General features: G+C 41.5%; 1 protein-coding gene across 2 annotated transcripts; it reads right to left on the bottom strand.

The window, feature by feature from the left end:
- Positions 1-79: 79 nt before the first annotated feature.
- On the bottom strand, positions 80-21596 carry Trnau1ap (tRNA selenocysteine 1 associated protein 1). Of its 2 annotated transcripts, XM_005317692.5 has the most exons (9): positions 21437-21596; positions 20869-20966; positions 15625-15724; positions 14951-15003; positions 11585-11716; positions 9849-9968; positions 3605-3767; positions 3365-3398; positions 80-342 (listed from the first exon to the last, which is right to left on the bottom strand). In XM_005317692.5, the coding sequence occupies exons 1-9, from the start codon at positions 21461-21463 to the stop codon at positions 206-208; spliced, it is 864 nt and encodes a 287-aa protein (XP_005317749.1). In that variant the 5' UTR covers positions 21464-21596; the 3' UTR covers positions 80-205. The 2 variants fall into 2 exon arrangements, with proteins under 2 accessions (XP_005317749.1, XP_013218559.1); XM_013363105.4 differs by lacking the exon at positions 9849-9968.
- Between the last annotated feature and the right edge of the window lie 1435 nt (positions 21597-23031).

Raw genomic sequence — 23031 nt, 5'->3', positions numbered from 1 at the left:
AAAATATTTGAGCCTTGTTGAACAGTTGGTCTCTTGGTTTTCACACTCATAGTTCATTACCAAGTAAGAGGCAGCAGAGTTGCAGAAGTAATAATAATCTTAATAAAGTCATTAAAATCTTACAAATCATTTCCAAAAGCAAATGTTTTCACTTTTTTTTTTTTTTTTTTAAAGTCAGTCCATCCTGACTTGGCCTTTGTCCTGGTTACATCATGGCAGGGATCTCTGAAGACACTGTGTCCAGGGGCTGCCAGTGGCAGTCCATCAGTGCATCGTACAGCTCCTCACTCTGTTCCATGAACTCCTTGTTGGCCTCAGTCACATCCAGCTGTGGCATGGGGTCTGGGGGGAAAAGCAGAGATGGGGTCAGGGCAGACTAAGGCACAACAGCCACAAGGGATCTGGACCCAGTTTCCTACTCCTAGGCCTCCAGGAGGGGCAAGACCGCCAAGATGAAAATGATAATGTTCTTAGAGAATATAATACCTGTAATGGGATTTGTTTTTCCTTGTGTATTTATTAAAAGCTACACCTAGGGGCTGGGGTTGTGGCTCAGAGGTAGAGCGCTCACCTAGCATGCATGGGGCACGGGGTCTGAACCTCAGCACCAAAGAAAGTAAAATAAAGACATTGTGTCCAACTATAACTAAAAAATAAACATTTAAAAAAAAAATGCAAATACTTAAAAAGATACACCTATAGCTAGTAATCATATGCCCTGGATTTTCTCGTCTGGTCCTCATTTCAAATTTGGGCTTGAAAAATCTGGTCAAAGTCACTAATTTTGCCTCAACCCAAAAATAAATATTAAAAATAAGTATTAAAATAAATATTTAAAAAAAAAATCACTGAGTTGGCCAGGCACAGTGGTGCATGTGTGTAATCCCAGTGGCTAGGGAGGCTGAGAGGCAGGAGGATTGCGTGTTCAAAGCCAGCCTCAGCAACAGTGAGGTATTAAGCAACTCAGTGAGACCCTGTTTCTAAAATAGGGTTGGGGAGGGCTGGGGTTGTGGCTCAGTGGTAGATCGCCTACCTAGCATGTATGAGGATCAGCACCACATAAAAAATAAATAAATGAAATAAAGGTATTGTGTCCAACTAAAAAAAGCGGGGGTGGGGGTGGGGGGTGGGGTGTGTGGAGGCTGGAGATGTGGCTCAAGCGGTAGCGCGCTCGCCTGGCATGCGTGCGGCCAGGGTTCAATCCTCAGCACCACATACCAACAAAGATGTTGTGTCTGCCGAAAACTAAAAAATAAATATTAAAAAAAAAAAAAAAAGCGGGGGCGCCTGGAGATGTGGCTCAGTGGTAGAATTCAATCCCCGGTACCCCCCTCAAAACAACAACACTTAGTAGCTCAGTAGTTAAGTGCTTGTCTCACAATGTGCAAAAGCCTGGGGGCTGATCCCCAGCACCACACACACAGTTGCTGTGTCCAAAGTGCCACCTCAAAGAACTGACAAATGTCTGATAAAAGAATTATGGTCTAAGGGCTGGGGCCATAGCTTAGTGGCAGAGTGCTTGCCTTGTATATATGAGGCACTGGGTTTGATCCTCAGCACCACATAAAAATAAACAAAATAATGATATGCTGTCCATCTACAACAACAACAACAACAACAAAAAAGAATTATGGTCAAGATGCATGCTATAATCCCCATGACTTGGAAAGCTGAGGCAGCAGGATTGCAGGTTTGAGGCTAGCCAACCTCAGCAATTTAGGGAGTACCTGCACTCTGCCAAAAAAGGGCTGAGGATGTACCTCAGTGGTAGAGTATCCCTGAGTTTGATTCCCAGTACTGTGGGGGAAAAAAGACTGTCAATAAAGTGAAAAAATAACCTATGAAATGGGAGAAAATATTTGCAAGTCATACATGTGACAAGAGAATACTATCTAGAATAAGATATAAAGACTCTAGTAACTCAACAATAAAGACAAACCAATTAAAAAATGGGCAAAGGCTAAGTAGACATTTTTCCAAAGATAAACAAATGACCAATAAAAGCATATGAAAAGATGATCAACACTATTAGTAATCAGCAAATCAAAACCACAATGATGGGCTGGGGTTGTGGCTCAGTGGTAGAGCACTCGCCTCGTAGGTGCGAGGCCCTGGGTTCAATCCTCAGCACCACATAAAAATAAATAAAATCAATGTATTAAAAAAAAATCTTAAAAAAAAAGACAAACACAATGAGATACCCTGCAAACCCAGGCACTTAGAATGAAAAAGACCAAGTGCCAATGAGGATATGGGGAAATTGGAATGTCAAACATGTTGGAAGGAATATAAAACGTGGCAGGTAATATGGAAGTTTAGCAAAATAACTGGTTAAACAGTTCACCAAATAATCTACTCCTAGATATGAACCTAAAAGAAATGAAAACTTGGCTGGAGTTGTAGCTCAGTGGTAGAGCACTTGCCTTGCAAGTGTGAGGCACTGGGTTCCATCCTAATACCACGTAAAAACATATAAAGGCATTGAATCCATATACAACTAAAAATAAGTAAATAAATGAAAACTTGTCTTTATTCACACCAAAGCTCATCCATGAATATTTATAATAGCACTACTCATAATAGCCCAAGGTGAAAACAACCCAAATGTCTATCAATTGATGAATGGCTAAACAAAATGCATGGAATATTGTTTGGTCCCCAAAGAAATGAAGTACTTAAAGACTACAATGCAAATGACCCTTGAAAACACTATGCTAAATGAAGGATGCTATTCAAAAGGGATCATATATTACATATATTCTATTTATTTAAAACTCCTAGAAGCTTGGTGTGGTGTGCATACCTCTAATCCCAGCTACTTGCAAGGTTGAGGCAGGAGGATTATAAATCCAAGGCTAGCCTCAGCATTTTAGGCCCTAACAAATTTAGCAAAATCCTGTCTCAAAAAAAGATAAATAATAAAAAGAGTTGGGATGCGGCTCAGTGGTATAGCACTCCTAGGTTCAACCCCTAGTAACCCCGCCCCAAAGAAAGTCCAGACAAAAAGTATAAGAGTGGTTTTCAGGGGCTGGAAGAGAGGTATACAGAGTGACTGCTAATGGTTGCAGGGTTTCTTTTAGGGATGAGAAAATGTTCTGGAACCAGTAGTAGTGGATGCACAACTTTGTGACTATTTGAAAAACTACCGAATTGTGTGGACATTTCCCAAGGATCTACACTCACACCTCTGGCTTCACACTTTGCCATTATCATGTATTTGTCTGGCTTTCTCAGAAGAATGTAAATTCCTCCAGAGTAGACTTTACCTTGCATTCCTCAGAATCTAGCTCAAGCACAGGGCCAACCATAAAGCAATCACATGATAACCCTTGACAGAGGAATGAATGAATAAACTCTTTCTTACCTTCCAATGCATCATCTCCAACTTCTTCATATGTCTGTCAAGAGACCAGAGAGGGAAGAGATAAACATGATGAAATCCTAGCCTGTGGGCATGGTGGCTTGTTTTTAATAAGAATTGGGTCACTTTAGCTTTCCCACTTTTTGTGAAGCCTAAGCCCTGTTACTAATCCCATCCTGGAGATTGACCCATTTCTAGAGGAGAAAAGTAACCCAAGTGTGACTGCTTTACCAAATCAGTTACCTGCATGGTGCTCTGGGTGTAGCCATATTGGGGGTAACTGTAGCTGTAGCTGCCTGTGTTCTGATCATAGCCCCACTGGGCATAGTAGTTCTGGTACTGTTGGTAATACTGGTTATAGCTGTAACTATACATCTGGCTATATTCCACTGGCTTTACACGGCTCCTTAAATGAAGAAATAAAAACAAATATAAGCAGACATTTATGTAACATTTCCTATGTGACCAGAGACTGTTCTAAATGCTTTATGCAGATTAACTCATTTAATCCTCACAATAACCCTGTGCAATTAGTATAACGTTATTCCTACTTTCAGATTAGGAACTGAGTACAGAGATTAAATAATTGGTCCATAGTCACACAGCTACTAAGAGATTCAAATTCAGGCAGTCTGTCTCCAGAACCCATGTATTTAAGATAGTTCCTAATGGTTAGGTTTGTCTCTCTTATCAAAGTCAGGACCAATTTTTCTCTCCCTTCTCAAGATCTTGGGAGGTTATTATTATTATTATTATTTTTTCTGCCAGCTACAAAAGTCAGGTAAACATGGCTAGAGAATCTGGATTTAGGATGATCTAAGAAGTATTTCAAACTACAGAGTTTTTTTTTTTTTTTTAATTTTAAGACAGGGTCTCATTAGTTGTTTAGGTCTCATTAAGTTGTTGAGGTTGGCTCTGAGCTGGAGATCCTCTTGCCTCAATCTCCTGAGCCACTGGGATTATAGGTATGTGCCACCACATTTCCCATGAAACACCAAAACAAAACAAACAGTATTCCAGAAGGCTTATCACTATGGTTCATTAGGGTGATCTTTTTTTTTTTTTGGTGTGTGTATGCGAGTGTGTGTGTGTGTGTGTGTGTGTGTGTGTGTGTGCTGGGGATCAAATTCAAGGCTTTGCATATGCTAAGCATGAGCTCTACAGTGAGCTATGTCCACAGATACTGTGCCATCTATTTAAGTAGTTACTCTGGTTTTGTAATAATCATTGTTCATCTATGGTCACCTAATTTAAGTTTTGCACGGCCCTAAAATAAAGCTGTTATTTATTATTCCCATTATACAGATGAGGATATCAAATCTCTAAAAAGCTGAGTGATTTCTGAAGGCTATGCTTCGGTCTGGAGCCACATTTAACTCTTTAAGAGTTACACTTCTAATGTTACACCATTACAAACAGCACCTGCTCTGACAAGCTCACAACAACTTGTCTTCTACATCTTGCATTCATCAAACAGGGCTGAAGCCCCCAGTGTTGGTGTAAAGCTTTTTCCTTCTCAGTGCATAGTAGCCATAGTTGCTACTAACCAAAGTCAGAATGCCAAGACCACAAAGAATCTATTGCCTGCAGTGACATATAAACCATATGTGAACAGGCACATCAAAGAGGTCCGGGTTCTTACCAGTGATCCTAGGGTTCTTACCAGTGATCCTAGATGAGAAGAATCACAACAACATAACTCAAGCTCAGTATGTGGCAGTGTTTCCATTCATTGTTCTCTGAAGGGCTCCAGAGTGTCTTTTGCTTTTTTTTTTTTTTTTTAATTTTAAATTGTATATGGACTCAATACCTTTGTTTTTATGTGGTGCTAGGATCGAGCCCTGTGCCTCACACTTGGGAGGCAAGTTCACTATCACTGAGCTACAACTCCAGCCCCAGAGTGTCTTATAAGTGCCAACAAACATGAAGGAGACAGAAGCTAACCACATCATGCCACTGGTTGGTTTGTAAGGAGATTCATAAGGGTTCCATATAATGGATGTCCTCATTTGCTGTCTATAGTCAAGCTAGATGGGTAACCAAGCCATAAGCAGAAGCTGAATACTATACAAATAAATCCCTATTATACAAACTACAAATGCTATTCCTTTCAAGTTCAATGTCTGCTTGGTCAACAGGACTTAGCCAGAGGTGTCAGGTGGACTCCACCTCTGACTGCTTGAGACCTAGCCTGAAGCAATTCCCCTCTAGAGACATGGTTCAATAAAGTATACTGGCAGACTCCTGCTCCCTGCCCAGCATTAGGTTGGACACTCCTGCTATTCATCTCTGATTCCCCTTTCATGATTTCAAGTATATCTGCCACTCTTCTGACTTGTTAAGGAAATTGAAGGTACAGTCTCCCTAGCCTGGATCTGATTTTGTCTTCATCAGACAATTAAGACATTTCTGTTCTGTTTCTTTATATACAGCTGTTATAGTCAAATTCTCAAAAAGAACTCTGGTCACCCTCATTCCCAGGGTTTTAGGGCACCTCCCCTTAGGCAGGTACCAATCACTGACAACAATATCAAACAAGTAACAGATAAAACAGATTAAAATCTCTTTGTTTCCCCTGTTTATAGCTATATCTCCAAAGTCTAGGACTGGACCTATGTAGTTGCAGGGACTCGGTAAATACTGACTGAACAAATGATAAGATATCAAACTGGGGGGCTGGGGATGTGGCTCAAGCGGTAGCGCGCTCGCCTGGCATGCGTGCGGCCCGGGTTCGATCCTCAGCACCACATACCAACAAAGATGTTGTGCCTGCCGAGAACTAAAAAATAAATACTAAAAATATTCTCCCTCTCTCACTCTCTCTTTAAAAAAAAAAAAAAAAAAAAAAAAGATATCAAACTGGTATACATCAGAAGAATTCCTGGATGTACCATGAAAGAATATTCAAAGTCTGGTGTACAGGTGTATGCCTGTAATCTCAGCTACTTGGGAGGCTGGGCAACTTAGTGAGACCCTGTCGAAGAAAACAAAAAAAAGGGGGGGGATGTAACTCAGTGATAAAGCGCTTGTCTACCATGTCCAAGACCCTGGGTTCAATTACCAGTCCTGGGAGGTGAGGGGAAACATATCCTGAAGTTTAATTATTTATTTATATTTATAGTGATAGGGATGGAACTCAGGGTCCCCTACATGCAGGACAAGCACTCTACCACTGAGCTATATCCCCAACTCTATCCTGCATTTTATTTTAAAACATTATTGTTGGGGCTGGGGATGTGGCTCAAGCAGTAGCCTGCTTGCCCGTCATGCGTGCGGCCCGGGTTCGATCCTCAGCACCATGTACGAATAGGGATGTTGTGTCGGCTGAATATAAATATTAAAAATTCTCTCTCTCTCTTAAAAAAAAAAACTGCTCTATAGGATCATTATAAAGATCAAGCCATTTCCTTCTTTAAAAAAAAAAAATTATTGTTGGGGCTGGGATTGTGGCTCAGCGGTAGAACGCTCACCTAGCACAGGCGGGACCGAGGTTCGATTCTCAGCACCACATTAAACAAAAAAAAATAAAGGCATTGTGTTGTGTCCATCTACAAAAAAAGATACTCTCTCTCTCTCTCTTAAAAAACAAAACAAAACAAACAAACAAAAAAAAAACATTATTGTCTGGGGTTATTCAATATAGAGTGTGCTTAGCAATATGGGGTTCTAGGTTCAATATCCAGCACAGCCCACCACATAAATATACAATGAGGATTTTACAACCATATGAAAAAGTGTATGTACTAAGTAAACTGGAAAACAAACCCAATGAACACTTTTTTTTTTTCACCATTATACCTGCATTGCTCTTATAATTTAAAAAAATGAAGGGTTGAGCTAGATGTAGTAGCACATACCTGTAATCCCAGCTACTCAGGAGAATAACAAGTTTAAGGTCAGTCTGTGTAATTTAGTGATATCCTTTCTCAAAATAAAAAAATAAAGGGGCTGGGTATGTGGCTCAGTAGTGGGATGCTTACCTAGCATGTACGAGGCCCTGGGTCACAGCACCGCCAAAAAAGGAAAGAAAAAGAAAATCTATGCTATGTAAACTGAGTCTTGTAAAAATCACATAAAGAAGTTTTATAGTAATTTTAAATTTTTTTGTGTGGTACAATATCTTTATTTCGTTTATTTATTTATTTTCATGTGGTGTTGAGCTCAGCCACAACTCCATTCTGCAGCCCTCTTTTTTTGGTACTGGGGATTAAATCTGGGGTGCTTAACAACGAGGCCACATTCCCAGCTCTTTTTATTTTGAGGGAGGGTCTTGCTAAGTTTTTCAGGACCTCGCTAAGTTGCTGAGGCTGGCTTTGAACTTGTGATCCTTCTGCCTTAGCCTCCTGAATTGCTGGGATTATAGGTGTGTATCCCCGCCTTTATTTTTCATTTTGAGACAGGGTTTCACTAAGTAGCCCAGACTGATCCTGACAAGACTTCTGATCTTCCTGTCTGAGGTTCCCAGGTCACTGGTATTACAGGAATGCACTACTACACCTGGCTGAAATTATAGTAATTTTGGAGTAATGTAATTACGAGGAAATTTCTCTCTTTTAAAAATTTTGCTAGCTGGTTTGGTGGCACATGCCTTTAATTCCAGCCAAATGGAGGCCAAGATAGGAAGACCATAAGAAACTTAGTAAGACCCTGCAACAAAAATTAAAACCAAAAAGAAACAAACAAACAAACAAACAAACAAACAAAAAAAACAAGTGGGGGGGCATTAGGGATGTAATTACATAGAGTACACTGGGGAAATCATTCAGGTTGGTGCTGGGGCTGTAGCTCAGTGGTAGAACGCCTGCCTTGCACATGTGAGGCCCTGGGTTTGATCCTCAGCACCACATTAAAATAAATAAATAAAGATACTGTGTCCATCTACAACTAAAAAAAAAAAGAAATCACTCAGGTTGTTCTTCATTTAATGTATTATTATTTTTTGGGGAGGTCGAGGTACCAGGGATTGAATCCAGAGGTGCTTTACTACTGAGCCACATTCCCCAGCCCCTTTTAAAAAATATTTTACTTAGACACAGGGTCTCATTGAGTAGCTTAAGGCCTCGCTGAGTTGCTGAGGCTGCCTTTGAACTTGCGATCCTCCTGTGTCAGCCTTCCAAACAAATGGGATTATAGGCATGTGCCACCATACCTGGTATCATTCAATGTATTAAACATAGTTAAAACACAAAGAATTCCCAAATCACTTTAAAAAAACAGTTATTCCCAGCAGTTTTGGAGACTGAGGGAAAAGAATCTCAAGTTAGTTAAAGCCAGCCTCAGGGGCTGGGGTTGTGGCTCAGAGGTAGAGTGCTCACCTAGCATGTGCAGGGTCCTGGGTTGGATCCTCAGCACAACATAAAAATAAATAAATAAAATAAAGGTATTGTGTCCAACTAAAATTAAAAAATAAATATTTTAAAAAATAAATAAATAAAGCCAGCCTCAGCAACTTAGCAAGGCCTTAGGCAACTCAGTTCAATCCCTACCAAAAAAATAAAAAATAAAATAATAATAACACACAGTTATTGTAGGACGTTTAGCAGCAATCCTAGCTGCTACACACTAGATGCCATTCTAACTGAGGTAACCAAAGTATCTGTATATGTTGCCAATATCCCTTTAGGGGTAAAACTGCCACCAGTTGAGAATCGTTACCTTGGTTAAATAGTGAAAGATGTCTTACATCTGTCTTACATCTGCTCAAGAAATCTCCTTGAGCTGAGCAGTGGTGTAAGCCTGTAATCCCAATCTCTCGGGAGGCTGAAGCAGGAGGATCACGAGTTCCAAGCAAATCTCAGCAAAAAGCAAGGCACTAAACAACTCAGTGAGAGACCCTGTCTCTAAATAAAATACACAATAGGGCTGGGAATGTGGCTCAGTGACTGAGTGTCCCTGAGTTCAATCCCTAGTACCAATAAACAGACAAAAAAACTTCTGGGACTTGTTAGGAAAGGATTTTCTACCTAGAAAAGGCAGAAAAGGTTTTCTACCTACCATGACAAATCTAATAGTGACATATATAATATTCTATAAGGGGTTTAGAATCCATTCTTAGCCATATCCACAGCAAGGGACTTTCATAGGAGGTTTGAAGGTCTCATTAACATAAATATAGCTCACACTGGAAGCAACTTTTTTCCTTCTGCTCAATTCTTATAAATTCTCAATAGCAATACCACTGAGCGAAGAAAAGGAACATTGGACAAGTATAGCCAGCTTTTACAGTATTGCTACCAGAAACATCTGAATATATCTGCCTCCCCCAGTTATACCTGTCTTCAACCTCTGAAGGGTTGAGGTTATAGTAGTTCATCTCTAATACCCAGCACCCACCTGCCCAAAGGCAGATGTTTGGTAATCATGACTTGAAGTCAGCCTTCTTGCAGCCTCCCGTCCAAGTGGGAGTCCCATACCTGGCGGTCAGCAAACAGATAAGGAATGTGGGTGGGATGAGTCTAGGGCCCTCCGCCCTCCCTACCGAACTCACGCTTTAGGGATTGCCACACTCAGCCGAACAGGTTTAGACCCCAGTCCTACTGCTCCCTGGCACTCCGTCAGGGCTCGTTTCTGTTCCAGTTCATCTGTGAATTTCACAAAACCATAACCCCTGCAGGGGGAAAAAAACCCAATACACTCTTAGGTCACAAATGTGATGAAGTTTTAAGAACAGAGGCATAGAAAAGAGGGAAGAGTTAGAGCCAGGCAGGATTGAGGAAAAGAAAAGAGGGTAAGAAGGAAGACAGAATCCATCAATCTGGGAAAGGACAAGTCCCAGTAGTGGAGGTATCCACAGAATAGTGCCAGATTCAAGCACTGGACAACCTTGAAATCTGCAGGAATTCCTACTTTCAGTTGACCATTCTTAATACCTTCACCTGTGGGACTCCTTCCCAGTTAAGAGCATCCTTCCTAATCTACTGGAAAATAATAAATTATTATCACTATAATTATAGTAGTAGCAGTAATAATAACAGTTGAAGAAGTCCACTCCACAAATATTTCCAGAGTCTTTGTATGTTTGGTATTGTGTGGATGCAGCAGGCACAGAGACTTGGTTTCTGCTCTCCTGAGCTCATGTTCTTGTTGGGGAATGAACTAGGGATAGGTAACATTTATTGATCACTAATTATTTCCCAGGCACTGTACTGAGTATTTTCCCTAAGTAATCTCATCAAACTGTCCAACAATCACATAAGATAGTATCCACCATTTTACTGAAGAGGTAGCCAAAGTTATACATAGTAGAAGCATAATTCAAATCCACATGTGTCAGACTTCCAAAGCCTGTGCTTGTAAGTACTATGCTAATCAACAATAAGCCTGTTTGGGCTGGGGTGTGGCTCAGTGGTAGAGTGCTTGCCTCATATATGCAGCACTGCCATTTAAAAAACAAACAAACAAACAACAAAAAAAACCCAAACCTTTCTTTTCCCTTTCTATTCATTTTTTACATTTTAAAATTAATGAATTAATTTTTTGGGGGGGAGGTTACTAGAGATTTAACCCTGGGGTGCTTTACCACTGAATCACACCCCCAGCCCTTTTTATCTTTTATTTAGAAACAGATTTGCTGAGTTGCTTAGGGCCTCTCTCAGTTGCTAAGGCTGGCTTTTAACTTGTGATCCTCCTGCCTCAGTCTCCTTCATTGCCAGGATTACAGGCATGTACCACTGCACCTGGCTGTTTTTTACTTTCTTTTCTTTCTTTCTTTCTTTTTTTTTTTAAAGAGTGAGAGAGGGAGAGAGAGAAAGAGAGTGAGAGAATTTTAATATTTATTTTTTAGTTATCAGCGGACACAACATCTTTGTATGTGGTGCTGAGAATCGAACCCGGGCCGCACGCATGCCAGGCGAGTGCGCTACTGCTTGAGCCACATCCCCAGCCCCTGTTTTTCACTTTCTGAAGTGAAAACTTCTAACTACACTGAAAGGCTCAGTAAAAATAATAAATACAACAGCAAACAACCATAGAGCATTTCCTATATGACTTACTTACATCCTTTATTAGTTATCCTTATAACAGTTCTATAAGAGATACTATTAGCCCCACTTTACAGACAAGAAAATACGGGCAGAGGCTTGCTTTTTACTTCATAGTCCCTCGCCAGTATTGGAGCTAGGATTCAAACCAATTTGGCTCCACAGCCTCTGCTCTGAAGCAACATGCTAACACTTGCCCCAGAGGAGAATTTCAAAACAGAATCAGTTACAGATAAAGCCTTACTTAGACACGCCTGTCTGGTCCAAAACCACCTTGCCTCCCCGACAGGAGGGGTATACTTTGACGAAGAATTCATACAGCATGCCATCATCCACATCTGGGGTTAGGTCCCCCACAAAGAGGGAGTACTCAGGGCTGAGGAGAGAACAAGAATCAGTGATAAAGAGTAAAAGCCTTGCTTTGCAGAGCTCTTTTGGCACATTCCTGATAAACTTCTTCAGGGCCTCTTAGGAAACACATCTGATGGGTGGACTTAACAATGTCCCCACCCACCTTCCCCAGGACTGGGGAACAAACCCAGGGTCTCATGCATTCTAGGCTTACCCAGGTTCTAATCTTTTTCATTACAGTTCTGGCAGAAGAATTAGGGAAACAGCCCCCTGCCTTGAATTCCTCTATTACTACACAGGCCTGTCTACTTTCAAGTTTTCAAGTATTATATACATATAGATGGAGGAACAGGTCAGAGGTACATCTCTGAAAAACTCAAAAGAGAAATTTTTTTGAAAGAAACTGGACATTCTGTGTGCATTCAACATTTTAAAATCAAATGTTAAGGAATAGAAGCCAGGGGGTAGTGGTACATACTTGTAATCCAAGCTACTGTGGGGATGGGGATTGAGGGTCACTCTATGGTGCACACCTGTAATCCCAATGGTTTGGGAAGCTGAGGCAGGAGGATCACAAGTTCAAAGCCAGCCTCAGCAAAAGTGAGGTGCTAAACAACTCGGTGAGACCCTGTCTCTAAATAAATTACAAAAATAGGTCTGGGGATGTGGCTCAGTGGTTGAGTGCCCCTGAGTTCAATTCCCGGTACCCACACCCCTATAAAAAAAGTACAAAGAAAATAAAGTCACCAATAACCCAGCCATTCAAAGGCAATCACTATGAATGCTCTGATACATACTTTTCTTTTTTCTATGGCTTCTCTTTTTTGTACTGGGGATTAAACCCAAGGGTACTTTACTACTGAGCTATATCCCCAGTACTCTTTTTTTTTTTTCTCCTGCGTATTGGTGATTGAACCCAAGGGTGCTTAACCACTGAGCCACATCCCCATTCTTTTTATTTTGACACAGGGTCTAGGCTAAGTTGCTGGGACTGCCTTTGAACTTGTGATCCTCCTTTGTGAGATTACAGGAATTTGCAACTGTGACTGTCTCCAGCCCATTTTATTTTGAGATAGGGCCTTGCTAAATTGCTTCAGGAATCATAAATTGCTGAGGCTGGCCTCAAACTTGCAATCTTCCTGCTTCAACCTCCTGAGTTGCTGGGTTTAGAGTCACGTACCACCACACCGAGCCTATCCTGTTTTGTTTCTACCCCATTTAGTTTTGACATATCACCAACAACTAAGTGCAATGATATGCACTTATATCCCAAGGAACTCAGAAAGCTGAGACAGGAGATTACATGAGCCCAGAAGTTTGAGGCCAGCCTGGAAAACATGATGAGACTCTCTCTCTAAAAACAAAACAAAACAAAATTACCAAAAACTGTGCTGGTCACAGTGGTGCACACTGATAATCCCAGTGGCTCGGGAGGCTAAGGAAGGAGGATTGTGAGTTCAAAGCCAGCCTCAGCAATGGCAAGGTGCTTAGCAACTCAGTAGACCCTGTCTCTAAATAAAATACAAAACAGGGCTGGGATATGGCTCAGTGGTCAAGTGCCCCTGGTTCAATCCCCAGTACCAAGAAAACAACAACAACAACATCAACAACAACAAAACTGCATGTACTGACAACCTCTTGATAAAATCAATATTCCGCAACATGACTTTGTTTGTTTTGGTAATGGGGATTGAACCCAGGGGCATTTAACCACTTAGCCCCATCCCTAGCCTCTTTTAATATACATACATATACATATATACATATACGTATGTATATATAAATACCTTATTTATTTATTTTAACAAGAAGCAACTCTTGTTTTATATTCCAATTTCATCAGTTTATGTAATATTTATTTATTTATTTTAAAGAGAGAGTGAGAGAGGAGAGAGAATTTTTTTAATATTTATTTTTTAGTCTTTGGCGGACAAAACATCTTTGTATGTGGTGCTGAGGATCGAACCTGGGCCGCAAGCATGCCAGGTGAGCACGCTACCACTTGAGCCACATCCCCAGCCCCTTATTTATTTTTATGTGGTGCTGAGGATTGAACCCAGTGCCTCACATGTGCTAGGCAAGTGCTCTATCACTGAACTACAACCCCAGCCCCTCTTTTAATTTTTTTTTGTTTTTGAGAATTTTAACATTTATTTTTTAGTTTTCAGCAGACACAACATCTTTGTTTGCATGTGGTGCTGAGGATCGAACCTGGGCTGCACGCATGCCAGGCAAGTGCGCTACTTGAGCCACATCCCCAGCCCCTCTTTTAATATTTTATTTAGGGACAATGCCTTTCTAAGTTGCTGAGGCTGGCTTTGAACCTGTGATCCTCCTGCCTCAGCCTCCCAAACTGCTGGGATTATAGGCACACACCATTGTACCCAGTGCAATGAACACTTTCAAGGCTACTCTTTGCACACATTCTTGGATAAACTGTGAAAAGCAGGAATACAGGGTCAATGGGTGCAAAGCTTTTTAAAGCTTTTAATACATTGTTTTAAAACTTTAAAATAGCAACCTGAAATGCCAATCAATTTATGTTGCTATCACAGCTGGATTCTTTTTATTTTTTTTTTAAAGACAGAGAGAGAGGGGCTGGGGATGTGGCTCAAGCGGTAGCGCACTCGCCTAGCATGCGTGTGGCCCGGGTTCGATCCTCAGCAGCACCACATACCAACAAAGATGTTGTGTCCGCCGAGAACTAAGAAAAAAATAAATAAATGTTAAAATTCTAAAAAAAAAAAAAAAAAAAGACAGAGAGAGAGAGAGAGAGAGAATTTTTTTTTAATATTTATTTTTTAGTTTTTGGCGGACACAACATCTTTGTTTGTATGTGATGCTGAGGATCGAACCTGGGCCGCACGCATGCCAGGCGAGCACGCTACCACTTGAGCCACATCCCCAGCCCCACAGGTGGATTCTTACTGAATAAACCTCAATAATGTGGACAGTAACAAAGTAGAAGACTGGGGAGGGACCAGATACAGAAAAAACCCCTGCCTCCTGGATTAAACCCAGGGCCTTCAGCATGTTAGGCAAGTGTTCTACCACTGCCAGGGAAAAGACATGGGTGTGACAAGATGCACCCTAGGAAGGTCCACCAATGGGAAGTGGAAGTGTGTCTTCCCTCAGGAGCGGGCAAAGTGCAGGCAGCCAAATTTGGTTCCCCATCCTCCTTCTGACAATCATTGGCACATTGCCACATCTCACCCCTGTGGTAGGCATTGAAGCTACATTGGGATTGCTCTGTACTTACCTGTTATCTGGTTGTTTCCCATAAGTGGCATAGTTCAGTTTAAAACGTTTTGCCTAGAAATTTAAAAACAAGCAAACTAAAACAAAAGAAAAGTGTTTCAACAGTCAAACAATATTTGAAAAAAACTTAAATAAATTACCTTGGCCAAAACATCTCCCCCTCTCTAAGCCTCAGCCTTTTCTCCTGTATAAAATGAGGGGGTTGCACAGATGACCGTTAAGGGCACTGCCAGCTCCATGGTTCTATGAGCCCAGGTGTGGCAGCTGGTGCAGCAGCTGTAAGCTAAGTAACTGTGGGAAGAGCAGAATGCAACTCTCTTGAAATGGGTTCCTGCTGCTGCCAGCCTGTTTTAGTTTCTCAGTCAGGCAAAAGACCTAGAGTTTCAAGTCTTCTGTCATAGGAGGCAATGATGCAGAGTGGAAATGGCAAAGGTTTTGGAAGCAACCAATCTTCAGTCTGAATCCTGGCTCTGCACTCACTACCTGTGTTGCCCTGGGTATGTTATTTACTTCCCCGAGCTTCAGTTTCCTCTTATGTCAAAGATAACAATGCCTGCTACACAGGGTTGTTATGGGATTAAATAAAATGAGGTAAGTATACAGTAGGGCTTCAATAGATGGTGGTAATTAATGACAATAAAAATGGCAACATTATCATTATCTAAATGTCCTTACAGGTGTTGCTCCTGGAAGGGGTTTCCCATTAATTTTATGCAAACACTTCTCAGCTGTGGCCAAATCTGCAAATTCTACAAAGCAGTAGCCAGCTGGGATCCTGGAAAGAAAGCAGAGAGAGAGAATGGTTAACCCATTTTATTACATTGTCCAGAAGTGGAACACCTATAAAAACTTAAATATTAGAGGCTGGAATATAGCTCAGTTGGTAGAGTGCTTGCCTTGCATGCATAAGGCCCTGAGTTCAATCCCCAGCACCACCAAAAAACAAAACAAAACAAAAACACCTTATTTTTTATATATATTACATAAATAGTTGTTTAATAATCAGAATATAATGATTAACAATATAATAACACATAATAATCTCTATATTATGAATTCTGACATATTTTAATGCATGTAGGTCAATTTCATTGAAATAGTCACAGAATTTAAAACTTCTGACTTAATGGGTTCAAGATATCCATGAGTCTTAGCCTGAAGGAAAAGAGAAATGATTTTCTAATCAGAACTCAAGTTTTTTTTTTTTTTTTAAAGAGAGAGAGAGAGAGAGAGAGAGAGAGAAAGAGAGAGAGAATTATTTATTTTTTGTATGTGGTGCTGAGGATCGAACCCAGGCTGCATGCATGCCAGGCGAGCACGCTACACTTGAGCCACATCTCCAGCCCTCAAGTTTTTTTTTTTTTTTTTCTGGGTATCGGAGATTAAATTCAGGGGCACTCAACCACTGAGCCACATCTCCAGCCCTATTTTGTATTTAATTTAGAGATAGGGTCTTTCTGAGTTGCCTACAGCCTCACTTTTTACTGAAGCTGGTTTTGAAATCGAGATCCTCCTGCTTCAGCCTCCTCAGCTGCTAGGATTATAGACATGCACCACTGTGCCTGGCAGAACCCACAGTTTCTGTTGTTTGCAATATTCCAGTTAGGAAATAACTTACAAACCTAAATATAAGGACTGCTAATCTGGAGAGTCCCAGACTCACTGGGTAAAGATTTATTTATATACTATATCATTGGTAAAGTACTCTTGCCAAGAATATTTAATGCAATTCAATCAAGCTTTAGATTTAACATCTAGTTTGCAAAAAAATATTAGAGATAGAACTGGTAAATTACTACATAAGTAAATGAATCAAAAATGTAGAACATGATATGAGAAAACTACCCTTACTTCTTTAGCAACTGTGACGTGCTTAGCAACTTAGTGAGACCCTGACTTTAAATAAAAAATAGGGCTTGGGATGTAGGTTGAGTGTCTCTGAATTCAATTCCCAGTACTTAAACAAACAACAAAAAAAGTAATATTAAAGGGCCAGATGCAGTGGTACATGCCTGCAATCCCAGTGACTAGTAATTCTCAGGAAGGAGAATCAGAAGTTCAAGGCCAGCCTCAGCAATTTAGCTAGATCCTGTCTTGTAATATAGAATAAAAATTGCTGGGGATGTAGCTCAATGGTAAAGTGTCACAAAACAAAACAAAAACACGAAAAAAACAGTAAAATTAAAGAGTGTTTGGCCAGGAACAGTGGTGTATACCTGTAATCCCACTGGCTCAGGAGCCTGAAGCAGGAGGATGGAGAGTTCAAAGCTAGTCTCAGCAATTTTGTGAGGCCCTAAGCAACTCAGGGAGACCCTATCTCTAAATAAAAAATTAAAAAGAGTTGGGGCTAGGGCTCAGTGGAAGAGTGCTTGTCTCACATGTTTGAGTCACTGGGTTCGATTCTCAGCACAGCATATAAATAAATGAATAAAAGGTCCAGGGCTGGGTTTGTGGCTCAGTAGAGTGCTTGCCTAGCATGTGCAAGGCTCTGGGTTGGATTCTCAGCACCACATAAAAATAAATAAATAAAGGGCTGGGGATGTGGCTCAAGCGGTAGTGCGCTCGCCTGGCATGTGTGCGACCCGGGTTCGATCCTCAGCACCACATACAAACAAAGATGTTGTGTCCACCCCAAAATGAAAAGTAAATATTAAAAAATTCTCTCTCTCTCTTAAAAAAAAGTAAATAAATAAAATAAAGGTATTGTGTCCAACTACAACTAAAAAAATATTAAAAAAAGAATAATTAAAAATAAATAAATAAAAAGGTCCATCATGGAGCAGGGTGCAGAGGCGCATGCCTGTAATCCCAGCGGCTCAGAAGCTGAGGCAGGAGGATGGGGAGTTCAAAGTCAGCCTCAGCAACTTCGAGGCCCTAAGCAACTCAGTAAGACCCTGTTTCTAAATAAAATACAAACTAGGGCTGGGGATTTGGCTTAGTGGTCAAGTGCCCCTAAAAAAGGTTGATCACCAACTGAAAAAAAATAGTAAAAAAATTAAACAAAATTTAAAAATGAGTCATGTATAACTAACTAGAACAAATTTAAAAAATAAAATTAAATTAAAAAAATGAAAAACAGCTGGAGATGTGGCTCAGGAATGGTTAAGTGCCCATGGGTTTAATCCCTGGTACAAAAAAGAAAGAGTGCTTGCCTGGCTGGCACGGTGGTGTATCCTGTAATTTCAGCAGCTCGGGAAGACCGAGATAGGAGGATTGAGAGTTCAAAGCCAGCCTCAGCAACAGCAAAACCCTAAGCAATTCAGTGAGACCCTATCTCTAAGAAAATACAAAAATTGGGCTGGGGATGTGGTTCAGTGGTTAAGTGCCCCTGAATTCAATTCCTGGTACCCACCCCCCCCCAAAAAAAAAGTACAAAGAAAATAAAATCACCAATAACCCAGCCATTCAAAGGCAATCACTATGAATGCTCTGATACATACTTTTCTTTTTTCATGGATACCTGGGCTATTTTCAGTTTTTGGCTGTTGTCACATAGCTCCTCTGAACATTCTTTTTCAAGGTCTTTTTTTGAGGGTGGGTTGAACTCAGGGGAACTCCACCACTGAGCCATATGCCTAGCTCTATTTTGTATTTTATTTAGAGACAGGGTCTCGATGAGTTGTTTACCACATTGCTGAGGCTGGCTTTGAACTCTAGATCCTCCTGCCTCAGACTCCCAAGCTGCTGGGATTACAGGTGTGCACCACTGCACCCAGCTCAAGGTTTGTTTTTTTTTTTTAATTCCTTGGTAGACTTTTATTTTATTTATTTATATGTGGTGCTGAGAAACAAACCCAGTGCCTCACATATTCCAGGCAAGTGAACTACTGCTGAGTCCCAGCCTAGCCCCAAGGTCTATTTTTTTGTAATAAAAATATACATGTCATCCTTTCTCTTGGGGAAATAAGTAGGCCAGGACCTGCCAGGTCTTAGGGGAAGATCTCTCTCTCTCTCTCTCTCTTTTTTTTTTTGCACTAAGGATTTAACAATTTAACCCAGGGGCACTTAACCACTGAGCCACATCCCCAGCCCTTTAAATTTTCATCTTAAGAGTCTCACTATGTTGCTGAGGGCCTTGTTAAATTGCTACGGCTGGCCTTGAACTTCCCCTCTGCCTTTGAATTCTTGGATTTAAGGCCTGTGCTACTGCAGCAGCACTATGCTTTATTGCATATTGTTTTTACTTGGGTGTTACATTTTTACCTTATTTTTTTCTGGTCTTCATTTTTAAAATTTACATTTATTTATTATACAGTATTTTTCTAAGCCATTTCAAAGCCTTTGTCAAGTGAGGCAGGATATAAATAAAATGTGTCCACAGGTACCATCATAAGTAACAGTTTAGCAATTACTGGTAAGAAAAGATAGTTTCAAATCTTATGGCAAACAAAGGCTAAAATGTGAGGATCTATGAAATTTTTTTAAAAAGCAGAAAGTGTTACAGAATGAACTTTCATACCAGTAGCTGATTATCTGGGATTTTCTGTTTATAAAATCAGGAACAGAAATGTTCAGGCCAGCATGATCTCCCAGTTAGAAAATGTGTCTTTGGGTAATGTTTTTGTTTAGTGGTACTGGGGATCGAACCCAGGAACTTTCTACCTCTGAGGTATATCCCCAATCCTTTTATTTTGAGACCGGGTCTTGCTGAATTGCAGAGGGCCTTGAATTTCTGATCCTCCTGCCTCAGCCTCCCCAGTTACTGGGATCAAAGGCATGTGCCACTGTAGCTTGTGGTAATAAATTTTTTTGGTTTCCTTTTTGGCCGTGCTGGAGAATGAACCCAGGGCCTTGTGCATAGGAGGCAGGCACTCTATCAACTGAACTATAGCCCCAGCCCTATAGTAGTATCTCTATAAATAAATATATGTGTGTGTGTGTGTGTATATACATGGGTGCTAAGTTGCTGAAGCTGGGTTTGAACTTGTGAACTTCTTGCTTCAGCCTCTAAAGTCACTGGGATTACTGTGCCTGGCTAAATGTATATTTTTAATGACTAGCGTAAAAATTAAGAGACAACTGGTAAGGTGGCACATGCTTGTGATCCTAGGTATTCAGGAGGCTGTAGCAGGAAGATTGCAAGTTCAATTGCAGATCTCTTCAATTTAGCAAGATCCTGTATCAAAATATAATAAAAAAGAGCTGGGGATGTATCTCAGTGCTTGCCTAGCATGTATGAGACCCTGAGTTCAATTCTCAGTATAATAAAAACAACAAAAAGAGAGAGAGTAGAAGAAAAAAGGGGGAAAAAAAAGAGTTAAGGGACACTCAAGAGTTTTGAGGACAGACTTGTATTTGAGACCTAGTTTGTCATTTAATAGCTGCATTAGGGGCTCGGAGTGTAGCTCAGTGGTAGAGAGCTTGCCTAACATATCAGAGGCCCTGGGTTCCACTCCCAGTACTACATGCACAAATTAAAAAAGCTATGTCACTTTAACACAATTATTGATCTTCTTTTATAAAAGTACTCAGCTCAGAGGTATTTGTGATTTTAAACAGATAATGAATGAAAATCTTTATTATGTAGCAAGTCATAATCCATCCATACTTACTGAGCTTATACCATAAGCCAGACATTGTTCTAAATTCGAAATATCAATTAACTAATTTAGTCCTCACCTATGAGGTAAATTCTAATGTTACTCTCATATTTCACACTCAATTTCATTACCTTGTGAATGAGACAAGGTAAACAAATACTTATTCAAGGTCACATGGCAGAAATAGTTTTCAAACCCAGTCTGGCTTCAGCATCCTGTTCTTAAACAATATGCTATACTTCCACTCAATATGCCCCCAAATGTTAGTTTTTATAACATTGTAAACTACTATCAGAGGTGGTGATGAGCCCGTTCTGTGATGTCTACATTCCCCTGAATGACAGTTGCAGAAGAACTAGGAAGATGAAGAGAGAAGTACCCAGTAAGGCGGTTTCGGATAATTTTGACGCTCATGACGGTCTCCCCCATGGTGGCAAAGGCTCTAGAAATGAAGTTCTCATCCATGTAGGGTTCCAGCTACATAAAAACAAGAGCGACGCTGCTCAGGCCCGCGTCCAGCTGCCCATCCCGGGGCACAGGGCCCCTACCTGCAAGCCGCAGGCTGATGCAGGGCACGGGGCCCTCCGCTGCAGACGTAGCTCTCAACTCCTGACTCCTTCACTTCAAACCTGCCCGCGGAGTCAGGAGCCCCAACACTGCAGGCCTAGAACCAAGCTTCAACCCTTGGGTCCCGCCCCTTCTGTTCCCCCAAAGAACCTCCCTTTCCCTTCCAGGTACCCAGGAGGGGCCCCAGGACCACTCCCCGCCTCCCCCCGGACTTAGCCGCTTCACTCTGACGCTGGGACCCGGTTTTATGTCACCAAAGGGACCCCTCCTCCCGTTCACTTCCACCATGTCGGGATCCGAGGTCCCCTCCCCCTATATCCTCCTCCCTCGGGACACCGAGATTCCTCCTTCTCGGAGCCGGGGCGGCCGTCCTCACTCACGTCTCCCATCCACAGGCTGGCCGCCATCCCGCACCCGGGCGGGCACCTCGCGGGCCTCCGGGGCGCGCGCGGGCGCCAATCCGCGCCTCGGGGACCGCCCGGGAGCTCGCGCCCGCTGCGCCTTTCGCGCACGCGCCACGGCTCCGGCTCGACTCGCGGTTCCGTTCCGAGTTTTCCGCGCGACCCCGGCGGAGGCCGAGCTTCCGGACCGCAGCGGGCGGAGCTCTGGCCAGAGACTGCTGAGGAGGCGGGGGGCCAACTGGCGGCGCCGCCAGCGAGCGGTGCGAGTTTGTTTTCGGTTTTGTGTAGTAAAAAAACAAAAACAAACAAGACCACACACCTGTATAAGTGCATATATAATTTAAAAACTGACCTGTGCTTGTTGTAAAATATTGCAAATATAAGCGTTTGAAAGAGTGAGAGAACCCTCTATGGGAGCCAGGTTTCATTAAGTTTGGTTCCAAGAAGTGTGATCCTTCCCAAGCCGCTGCTGGGCTCCAGCTGTATCCTCCCTCCAGGGTTCCTAGTCCTTGAAACGTGAGTTTCTGGTTGAAGCTCCACTAGGATTCTTCAGTCACACCCGAATTAGAGACTGATTGAATTGTCCTTTCAGCAAGTCTCTAAGTCTTGTCCCTCTGCTTTCTTTCTTTTTTTTTTTTTTCCTAAGTTTTACTTTTTATTTTTGTATTTTTTTTAATATTGTATGTGGTGCTGAGGATCGAACCCGGGCCGCACGCATGCCAGGCAAAGGCGCTACTGCTTGAGCCACATCCCTAGCCCCTAAATTTTACTTTTTAGTTTAGCTGGACGCAATACCTTGATTTTATTATTTTTATGTGGTGCTGAGGATCGAACCCAGGGCCTTGCACGTTCTTGGAGAACGCTCTACTACTGAGACACAACCCCAGCCGTGTCCTGCTTTCTTGAGGCCCACCACCCTACTCTAAAACGCCAGCGACTAATTCCTCCAACAGTGACCTGCTTGGAGAAAGCCCTCAGTAAACATGGTTTAGACGACCAGATAATCTTGATAGTTTGATTTTTAAATTTATTATTATTATTATTCTAGGGAATAATAATACATTATTATTATTAATATAATAATTAAGCACTAAGCCATATCCTCAACCCTTTTTAAAAAAAGTTTTTTTTTTTAGTCTCACTAAATTGCTTAGAACCTCACTAAATTGCTAAGACTGGAATTATTTTTGTTTCTTCTCACATACTTTTATTGGTGCATTATGGTTGTAAATAATGATGGGTTGCTGAGGCTGGCTTTGAATTTGAGATCCTCCAGCCTCAGCCTCCTGAGCCACTGGGATTTCAGGCATTCCTCACTGGGCTCAGCTTGATGGTTTGATTTTCCAGAGCTCCTAGGCTGGAAGTATCCCAGGCCTCAATATCAAGCAGATTGAGAAAAGGAAGCTTCTAGGTGGAAATTGGCATCTCTTCACAATGAAGCTCACCCCCTGTGCTTCAGGGACCTTTAAAGTCCTTCCTTACCAGTGTATACATCCCAAGCTTAGGATGTGCCCTCAAGCCAAGAACTCATCAATCCGATGACCTAAGGTCCAACTACTGAGTTTCCAAATATC

Source organism: Ictidomys tridecemlineatus, chromosome 11 (genome assembly GCF_052094955.1).
Source record: "Ictidomys tridecemlineatus isolate mIctTri1 chromosome 11, mIctTri1.hap1, whole genome shotgun sequence".
Classification (NCBI taxonomy): Eukaryota; Metazoa; Chordata; class Mammalia; order Rodentia; family Sciuridae; genus Ictidomys; species Ictidomys tridecemlineatus.
This window is presented reverse-complemented; position numbering and strand designations above follow the sequence as displayed.